The following is a 10,547-nucleotide window of genomic DNA, read 5'->3' as shown; positions in this document are numbered from 1 at the left end:
TGGAGGAAACCTCGAAGTGGTTGAAGCGGCCGTAGAAAGGAAGGCGAAGGGTCTTTTATAGTAACCCGGAAGGAATTGGAATCTCCGAAGCGTCGGGATCCTGTCCAACCCTGATCCCAAAACGATTCGTATTAAAACGGGGTGACTGAAACCCAGGGCATCATCCGACGGTCGGATGTTGGAAGACGCCTTCATCCGAATAGAAGTTGGATTGTGGGAAATCCCAATCCATCTGGGAAAGCGATGGGGGATTCAGCACGTGTCGGCGATGACGTCGACTCAAAAGTTTGGCGCTTTCGCCGGCGGTTGGGCTTCTTGGTTCAGCGTGACGGTTAAACAGTGTCGTATTCGGATCTAATTACGAAAACGCCACCGACTAAGCGCGAGGGGTAAGACGGATCCCGTCGTTTCAGGGGATCCGATTTCTGTTTTCCGCATCAATAGAAATCGCCGGTGCCGTCACCGGTTCGAGGACCAGAACAAGGTCACGAGTTGGTGATGAGACGATGGACAGCAACAGGGGCGGTTATCGCACCGTGAGATGTACCCGACTTACCAACTCCGAACCCCTTGGCCGTAACAATGCGCGTAACGGTCGGGACGGTGTGCAGATGCACGACGGAGAAAAAAAAGGAGAGATATTATAAATTTAGAACGAAATATCTAAAAAAAATATCTCATAGGTTTAGGCGGTTATCTCAATTGTATCACATCTTTTCCATCTTTCCACTAAACAAATTAGTAATCTAACACAAAGATCATAATGTAACAAGCTAAAATTATTTTATATTTAAATAAAAATATGATAAAATTAAGCAATAATGTTGAAATAAAATAGTAAATATATTATTCGAATTCAAGACTTTAGATATATAATTGCTAAATTAGCAGTATCCGAGTGGTATGTTAACATGCCCTCTTAAAATTAATGAACAGATCCATTGGATGAATTGGACTGCCACGACTAGCAATGCATTAAATCTATGAGTGTAGAAATTGGCTTCTTAAATGACATTTGTTCCGAATGATGAGGTGAAGTGCAAATGGGTGTTTTGTTTGGTTGCCATTCCTCCACTCACAAAAGCAGAATTGCGGCAATTCCTGCCACCAGAAGCGCTCGGGCGGTGGCGACGGCAGCCGGACGGGCGGCGCTGACGATCTGCACCGGGAACAGGCAGCCGTTGCGCGACGCGTTCTCGGTGGTGATGACCGCAAGGCCCTCGAAGTTGCACGCCCTCACGTCCTGGTCCTGCATCTGGAAGTACATGTTGAAGGCGTACGAGGCGTTGCCGCCGCGGTCCAAGTCGTTGCAGGAGGAGCCGTAGCCCAGCGCGGTGCAGTCGGACAGGGAGCAGGCGTAGTCCAAGTTGGGCCCCAGCGCGCTCAGCTGCTTCACGTCTGGGTTTAGAACGCACCATTGTTCCGGCAAGTACTGCACGCCGGTCGCGCGCTTCAAGTACTTGTCATTCCCCTTGCCGGAGAGGTCCATCGGGAACTTGGGTCTGCAGTCGTAGGTGAAGATCCCCCAGTGCCGCTCGAAGTTGCCCGGCAGAACGCTCTTCATGTCCTCGTCGATCAGGCCGAACAGGTAGACATCCATGTGCCCGGGCCTCATCGGCGTCCCCTCGTTTTGCCCCATCTTCTTCAAGAATCCGTCGTAAAACCTCTTCGCGTTTTCGGTGTTGGCGTTCTTGTCGCCGTCGGTCGGCCAGCCGACCTCCCCGACTATGATCTTCATGTCGGACACGCCGGCCTTCTTCAGCGACCACACCAGCGTGTCGTAGTTAGCGTCGAACACGTTAGTGTACTGGTGGCCCTTGTCGTTTAGGTTGCGCCCTCCGCCGTCGAAGAAGGCAAAGTCGATTGGGAAGTCCGGGTTCTGGTAGAGGCTGAGGAAAGGGTAGATGTTGACGACGAAAGGAGCACCATTGGAGTGCATGAAGCGCACCATGTCGACCATGAGGCTATGGATGTCGCTGCGGAAGTCTCCCGCGGACGGCACCGGGTTGCTTTCCGGGGAGTTGTAGACGTCGGCATTCAAGGGGACAGTGGCCTTGATTCGGTTTCCGACGCCGGCTTCGTCGAGCGCCTTCTGGATGTTCTTGAGCGCAGGGAATGTGGTCTTCATGAAGGAGCCATTGTAGCTCCTTAGGAAAGGTTCATTGCCTACGGCAACATACCTGTAAAAGAATGCACAAGAAGAACAATACTTAGATACTGGTATGACTAAGACCTGACTACTATGAATTGCTTATAGATGAAAACAAATACCCAATGGAAAAGAAAAAGAACTGCTCATCTACAAATCAAACAGGCTTATGACCAATAAACAGAATCCATATTGCAGATCAAAAGATGAAGATATGTGTTAGTGATAACAAGTTGAATTAGTGTTGAGAAGATGGATGGAGATACTTGATGTTGACTCCTCCGTCGTAATCGTGCTTGGTGACGTTCTCCTTCACCCAATCTTGGGCGTGGCTGTAGTCGCTGCTGATACGCTTAAGCATATCGTTGGGGATGGCGAGCATGAGCTCGATCCCGGTCCCGGCGAAGGCACTGACCGTCCAGGAGTCGGCGTCGAACAGCTTGACCTTCGTGATCCCGTTGGCCTTGATCATCTGGACGACGGTGGTGGGGAGGAAGGGGTGGGACATTATGGTTCCCCAGTTCACGCCGAGGGCCGCCGCGGGTGAGGCCAAGACCAAGACGGCGGCAACGGTGGCGCAGCAGACCCATGTCAAGATCTCCCGGCGGTTCATGGCTGTCGACGAAGAGGGCACCAATCGGTATCGGAGCGTGTACAGAAGTCTCGGGTTGGCCTTTAAAGGTTGTCTTAGCGTTGAAGATGGAGGTCCGTCGGCTTCGGTGGGGAGACTCCCAGAAATGGAGGGTGGAAGAGGAGGGAAGGAAGGGGACATGTCCGTTATATTTATCGGGTCGGTTGGACAATAATACCCTTCTCAACGGTTGGCTCAGAAAGAGAATTATGATGTCATTATTTGGTAGGTAACATGGAAATGCAACTCATTAAATCTAACATTTGTCGCTCTTAAAATTTGGAAAGAGAGAAGATTTTAGCTAATTTAGTTTAGTTTATAAATATTTTTATATAAACTCGAATATCATTTTGTCACTTATCATTTAAAAAAATTAAAATAAAAATATATATAATAAATATTTTTTATTAAATATAACTCTTATTTACCTTTAATTAATGGTAATCATAATTTTGGATTTTGATTTCAAAATCATTGATTCCGATTTTTCAAAATAGAACTAGAATGGTTGATTCTTGATTTCAATTCGAACTATTAATATTTTTTATTAAATAATTTTAAATATAAAAAAATCATAATATTATTTTTAAATTTGAAAATAGATATATAACTATAGTAAGTATAATAACATAAGTAAAAAACTTTATAAAAAAAATAAACTTATAATTTTTTTAATAAAACTAAATGGCTCTATCAATATTCAAATCCAAAAGTTTATTAGATTTAAATTTAAGAATTTGACCACTATACTATAGATATTATTTATGTTTTATTTTTATTTTTGTAATCAAATTTAACTAGTTTGAAATCGAAATCATCTCTGATTCAGTTTGGAATCAATAAACCACTTGATTATAACCTGATTCGAATCGAGTAGTGATAAAGATTATCTTCGGATAAGAAGACAAAGAATGATTATTTTTGTACACATATGGCTTAGAATGAGCGAAGGTAAAAAGTATTATAAGAAGATACTATTAAAATAAGATCATAAACAATGTGTATCACATGGATTTGGAATTTCTCTTAATCATTTTCCACCGAATACATTTAGAAAGCCAATCAAAACAATATATTTCTTGAATTTTAATATTTTTAGAACAATTTCAGTAATTCTTACGTATAAGATTTCACATTAACAAAGAAATTTTAGGCCATCAGCAAATCCAAGTTACATCACAGAATGCGATTGATTGATGTGCTTTGTCTTCACCATGTTGAGAAGATGAGCAAAGATGGGAGGAGGAAAGAATGGGAACATCTGCATCAAAAATTTGCAGAGATGACTTGCTCATCTGCCTCATCTGAATTGATTTGGCTTGCACTGCTATTTTAACCTATCAGTGTACTCCTCTAATGGAATCATCGCATTGCAGTGATAGACGATCCCATCTGCATCAAATTTGGCTTCGTCGTGTTGATTTAGCTGTCAGTACTGCTTTAATTGGAGAGATGAACAATGCAGATATGGCTAACCTGTGTTTTTCTTCGCCAAACCAACAGCAAATGCAAATAAATTGTGACGTATGGGACGCATATACCATCGATTTGGTATAAATATTTGATTCTTTGTTGGAATTAACGAAGAAGTGGCGATATGCTCGATCTCTCTTTTCGTTCACCCTAAGAAAGTCATAGCAAGTTTGACGACAATGGCGAAGAACCCTAAATATGGATTATTTTATTACTATATCCTTCGTTTTAAAATATTAAATTAAATTATATGATTAAATATAAATTTTTATGTATGAGTCATCATTAAGATATAATTTTATGTCGTAATCGAAGTTAAAATCTTGAGTTTATCTCTTTATAAATAAAGATTCATGTAAAACATAAGTTGGGGAAGGGACAAGAAAAATATTTATAAAAAAAAACTAAGAGATTTAGGATATAAAATATTATAAATGATCAAATTTAATAAGTTTTTAGATTTAATAAGAATCATGAGAAATACTTTGACAATAAATGATTGGCAAAAAATAATGACATGAAATCTTGATTTGTTTATCACAAATAAAACATTGTATTTTTAACTCCTTAATCAAATCATGATTTGAGAATAATCACCTTGATTCATAAATAGATTCATAAATAACCACTCTTATCTTAACATTTATAAATATATAACACTATACACCAATGAATTAACATAACCTTTTATGGCATATTCTATTATAGTATCATAACATTCTTACTTCAACCAAATATATTAATTTTGGTATTTCACATCACATTACTTTTGGCTTAATCTATTCATAGATATGCGATGATAATAATATTCATATCACTCACTTATTTCAAATATGATCACTTTTAAATTCGATGATATTTTATATATATCTCACATAAAAAACTTTTTCTCTCTCTCTTATAATTTTATAAATAAAATAATACTTTTATTGTATTCTATCATAACTCATGTTTTTTTAAAGATATAAGCACGATGATATTTTTGATTTGAAGTCAGAATAAAGATAGTATATATGAGTAGTCATTACTAGTTATTTTATAAATTACCTAATCAATCACTCTTATTGTTATCCGATTTGATGCATAGTATCCTTTTATTCAACATTTATTTATCATCTTTCAATAATAGTCCATCTCTCATTATTCTTTCTAATTTCAAAATCAATAACAGTTATTATACACTATGAATTATGCCTTAGTATCAGAAGTCATAGACTATCTCTTAGATATCTTTTATTTATTGTATCAAACCACTTGTAAACATTTATATTAATGATTACTGTTCCCACTTGAAATCATTCTTCCATTGAATATATTATATATAATATCATAAGTCACTACCACACACACCATAACTTATTAACTCTATTGAATGAAACACCTTAGACACTAAGTCTCTATGCTACTCTTTTTTTTTTTTTATCGATAGCCTTTCGAACCATTATATATCTTGTCAATCACAAGTCGCAAACCAACAACTATAGTTACCACTATTATACAAACCTCCTATCATTCATAAATTAAGGGTATATGATTATTTATACTACATACACCTCACACAAGTTAAAATCGAGGTCTAAACTATATTTTTATTGAATACTTCTTTGAACATAATATTTTTAAATTCAATTTTTCCTTAAAAAAATCTTGCTCCTTCAATAATGAGAGTCACAATCACATTCATCTATCACTAAGTTCATAAAGATGCATACTAAACTCCCTTAAGACTATCTCCTTCCATTTCTATGCTCCCTAACTCAACCAGCCATCATCCTCCAAATCCCTACTCCATTAATATTCTTGTTTAGTACGTACAGTCACAGCTTATTTACTTGCAAGTATTAACTCTTCCATCGGCTTCTGGACTTGATTAATTTGTATCTTTGCTATGTCCTCGATGCCACAAGAGATGTCCTTGTCATCTCCTCGATCAAATGACACCCTTGTTATCAAGATCATGTCAATAACCCATCATCAATTCTCATGCCATCGACACAACTCGATCATTCTACTGGGCTTAAATATCACATGATAATATACTTTAAAAATATAATATTTAGTGTCAGATCATTGATCTCTACAGAATAATGTGTAAGGAATATAATATCTTATTTCATAATATCACATAAACTCTTATATCATTCAACCCCATACAAAATATCATCAAGTTTAAGTGAATATTTTAAATTAAGTTGAACTCAAATGAATTCATTATAAGATATAAAACACATCTAGCGGTCAAAGGATTTCACTAATAATCTGGTATTGATTTTATAAAAATATTCAATCCTATCATCAAATATGATAATTCAACTTATTTTGAGTTTTAAGGTTGGCACTTATGATAGTTAGAGGTTAACAAAATATTTTCTTATAGGAGATTTTAATTGATGATATCTTTATGCAATAATTTCTTAGTTTAGTTTATCTTAGCATATGTCAAAGAACTCTTAAAAGTATACATAATTTGAATCACTTTTTATGTCTATCAATTTTATTAAATTCAAATCCTATAGTTCTTTATTTTTATGATAATAAGAGGCATCATATACTTATAGTTCTTTATTTTTATCATCATCATAAGCAACAATTCTTTTAAGATTAAATAATTTTTTAAGTAATTTAATAGATTAATTCTAGGGTCATTAAATTATTTTCTAGATGTGGAGCAAATATTCACATTATGTGGTCTTTTCCTCTCATAAGAGAAGTACATTTAATACTTATTATCAAAAAAGAACTTGCAGAATACCAAAGGTTATTACCTCACTCTTTTCTATTGGGTCACTAAAATTATATAATGATAATCTTGCTATAGATTCCACGTAATATCGGTAAGATAAGTATTTTAGTACTTATCCCTTACTCGTTTAAATATTTCTTTTATAGTCAATAAACTATAATAATTTATGGATCAACCCTACGTTACTCCTTAATATGTCTAATAATATCTTAAAAGGACCATCAACCATAGTCTTCTTCATCGAAAACATGCATCATCATCATGTCTTTGTCGATATTGATCGGGTAGAAAACACTAATAACAAGACATCCACATATATTATCTATTTTGAAGCAAACCCTATTAATTGGAGTTCTAAGAGATAAAAAAACAACAACACGATCATAGATTAATGTGTCATTGTCACCACCTCTATAGTACTTAACTATATTATCAACTTACTATATGAACTTAGTGTCATCTCTTAATATATTATGATAATTTTGATGCCACCTACCTATGCTGTAATCTAATATTTCATTCTTACATAAAAGATATCGTCATTAACTTTCAATTCGTTAAGGATTAAGTTGTTAGACGTTTATCTCACGTCCATACTTAACTCACTTATAATGTCACTAAGATGTTGCATTTACATCATTTCAAGATTGACGTCTAGAAGCTTAATCTTTAAGGGGCATGATAATGAATCATTAGCATATGTAATATTAGGCAATAAATGATTTAACATTAAGGAGGAAATCTTAGAGAGACAGTAACCATAAGCAACTCATTGTATCTTTCAACATATCAACGTTGGTTAATCAACCCATGATCCGGTGCAATCATTTTGATTCACGAACCATGTTCATGAACATGATTCAAGAACAACCACTCTCTCCATACAAAACCACTTATCGATGGGCTAACATAGCCTTCTGTCATATATTCCATCAGCATAAACCTTAAAGCCAGAAGCAGCACCCGGAGCTCTTCTTCGTCTCGGCCATGGCGAGCGAGGCTAATAGCAGCGCAGGCGATGGCCTCAAGCTGCCAGAGATCAAGTTCACCAAGCTCTTCATCAATGGCTGCTTCGTCGACGCCGTCTCGGGTACAGAACCACTTGCGTTCTCTTCCTTAACTTGTCGACGTACATACTCTCTCTCGTTTCTGAACCTTTTCTTCTTCCTTTGTCTTCCTCGTTCTAATTGTTCCAGGAAAAACATTCGAATCACTTGACCCACGTAACGGAGAAGTGATCGCCAACATCGCTGCCGGCCACAAAGAAGACGTCGACTTGGCTGTGAAGGCAGCCAGAGAAGCCTTCGACCATGGCAAGTGGCCTCGCATGTCCGGCTCTGTACGTTTCTTCCTCTCCCCCCTCATGATTGCTTCTTCGAACTATACCATCCTGCTAAATGGACGTCTGCAACTTCTCAATCATGACCAGGAAAGGGGGAAGATTATGATGAAATATGCAGACCTGATCGAGCAGCACGCAGAAGAACTGGCGGCACTCGAGTGCTTAGACGCAGGAAAGCTGTTCTTTCTCAATAAGATGAACGATGTCCCAGTAGCTTCGAACTTGGTCCGATACTACGCAGGGGCGGCGGACAAGATCCATGGCGAGACACTGAAGCTGTCAGGGGAGTTTCAGGGGTACACACTGCGGGAGCCCATCGGAGTAGTCGGCCACATCATCCCTTGGAATTTCCCTACCATCATGTTCTTCTTCAAGGTCGCCCCAGCCCTGGCCGCCGGCTGCACCATGCTCGTCAAGCCAGCAGAACAGACCCCACTCACAGCTCTCTACTGTGCCCACTTGGCCAAACAGGTGCGAAATCTGATATCATTCAGCTCTTTCTCATAGAAAAGTCTTCGATGCTACTACATAACTACATCCATATCGCAGGCAGGTATTCCTGATGGAGTTCTCAATGTTGTCACCGGTTTTGGAGCCACAGCCGGAGCTGCCATTTCTTCTCATATGGATGTGGACAAGGTGATTCCGACTCGATGACAGATGATTCGTACTGGCAATCCACCAATTATCTTCTAAAGGAAAGATTCAGCTTGCTCATCGAATTCCCTTTGGTGTCAGGTTAGTTTCACAGGATCTACAGAAGTAGGACGGCTTGTGATGGAGGCAGCAGCAAGAAGCAATCTGAAGTCTGTCTCACTTGAACTGGGTGGGAAGTCGCCAGTTATCATCTGTGATGATGCAGACATAGACATGGCCGTCGAACTCGCTCGGACGGCCATCTTTTACAACAAGGCATGGATGGTTCTTTCACCCAATCATTAGCCACCCATGTTTTCATTTCGATGACTCGTACGCAATCGCAGGGAGAAATCTGCGTGGCAGGATCTCGTGTCTACGTGCAAGAAGGAATCTATGATGAATTTGTAAGAAAGATAGCAGAAAGTTGCAAATCCTGGATCGTTGGAGACCCTTTCAGTCCCCATGTTCATCAAGGACCTCAGGTAATCTTCCCTGTTCTCTTCCACACCATGTTGCTTTCTTTTCCTCATGGATTTCTCTTGCTCTGATGAAGGTCGACAAGAAGCAGTTTGAGAAAGTTCTCAGATACATCGATCATGGGAAAAGAGAGGGAGCCACCATACTGACAGGAGGAAAGGCCTGCGGTGAGAAAGGGTTCTACATTGAACCCACAATCTTCACAGATGTCAAGGTAGAGTTCTACAACCAATGATGCATTCTGAGAATGCAATTCGACTCTTCCTCTGTAACAGCATTCGATCTTTTGGAACAGGAGAGTATGCTGATAGCCCAAGATGAAATCTTTGGACCTGTCATGTCCCTCATGAAGTTCAAGTAAGCCATGCATAAAGATGAGAAGAAAGAACATTAGAGCGAGAGCACACACACACACACTCATATGCTACCAAAGCTGTGTGATTTCTGGCAGGACAATCGAGGAGGCGATTGAGAGAGCCAACGATACAAGATATGGACTGGCGGCTGGGATTGTGACAAAGGACATCAACATAGCCAACCGACTCTCGAGATCGATTCGGGCAGGCATCATTTGGATCAACTGCTACTTGGTATTCGATAACGATTGCCCTTTTGGTGGATACAAGATGAGTGGATTCGGAAGGGACAATGGAATGCATGCTTTGGAGAAGTATCTCCAAGTCAAGTCTGTGGTCATTCCCATCTATGGTTCTCCTTGGCGGTAGCAGCATGCTTGAACTGAAGAAGGCAATGAACCACCTAAAAGCTATTGAATGAAAAGAAGACATTTTGGGACAACAACTACATGAGGAGAAGGTTCCCAATTATAGATCAAAGTTGGTATATGGCACATTCCAAAATAATTGGACTTCAGTTCTTGCCTGTCTCTGATATTAATATTAATACTCATAATTTCATATGCTGTTGTGACAATGCTTGGGTTACCATTTATAATAGGCACATCTCATATGTTAATTAGTGGAGCCAATACTACATCCTAACCATCCAGTTGCTGCAAGCAGCCAATACCAAAACTAAAGAGCCTCTTCAAAATGCAGGTTCTTTTACTGTCAGATGTGTGTCATGGTCAGAG

At 38.9% G+C, this 10,547-nt stretch overlaps 2 protein-coding genes across 3 annotated transcripts; one reads left to right on the top strand and one right to left on the bottom strand.

Annotated features, from left to right (window-relative positions):
- Positions 1 to 1,075: 1,075 nt before the first annotated feature.
- LOC135638155 (glucan endo-1,3-beta-glucosidase 8-like) lies at positions 1,076 to 2,714 on the bottom strand. The gene is made up of 2 exons (XM_065151130.1): positions 2,416 to 2,714; positions 1,076 to 2,180 (listed from the first exon to the last, which is right to left on the bottom strand). Exons 1-2 carry the CDS (start codon positions 2,655 to 2,657, stop codon positions 1,076 to 1,078), a joined length of 1,347 nt encoding a protein of 448 aa, XP_065007202.1. The 5' UTR covers positions 2,658 to 2,714.
- Positions 2,715 to 7,928: 5,214 nt separating this feature from the next.
- On the top strand, positions 7,929 to 10,289 carry LOC103986020 (aldehyde dehydrogenase family 2 member C4-like). 2 transcript variants are annotated; one of them, XM_065150108.1, is made up of 9 exons: positions 7,929 to 8,086; positions 8,193 to 8,335; positions 8,426 to 8,809; positions 8,888 to 8,977; positions 9,077 to 9,250; positions 9,322 to 9,459; positions 9,531 to 9,668; positions 9,750 to 9,811; positions 9,906 to 10,289. In XM_065150108.1, the coding sequence occupies exons 1-9, from the start codon at positions 7,984 to 7,986 to the stop codon at positions 10,177 to 10,179; spliced, it is 1,506 nt and encodes a 501-aa protein (XP_065006180.1). In that variant the 5' UTR covers positions 7,929 to 7,983; the 3' UTR covers positions 10,180 to 10,289. The 2 variants fall into 2 exon arrangements, with proteins under 2 accessions (XP_065006180.1, XP_065006181.1); XM_065150109.1 differs by having other exon boundaries at positions 9,531 to 9,673; positions 9,755 to 9,811.
- The last annotated feature ends 258 nt before the right edge of the window (positions 10,290 to 10,547 follow it).

This window comes from Musa acuminata, chromosome BXJ3-5, assembly GCF_036884655.1.
Source record: "Musa acuminata AAA Group cultivar baxijiao chromosome BXJ3-5, Cavendish_Baxijiao_AAA, whole genome shotgun sequence".
NCBI lineage: Eukaryota > Viridiplantae > Streptophyta > Magnoliopsida > Zingiberales > Musaceae > Musa > Musa acuminata.
The sequence above is the reverse complement of the archived record's forward strand: the minus strand, read 5'-3'. Positions and strand labels throughout refer to the sequence as shown.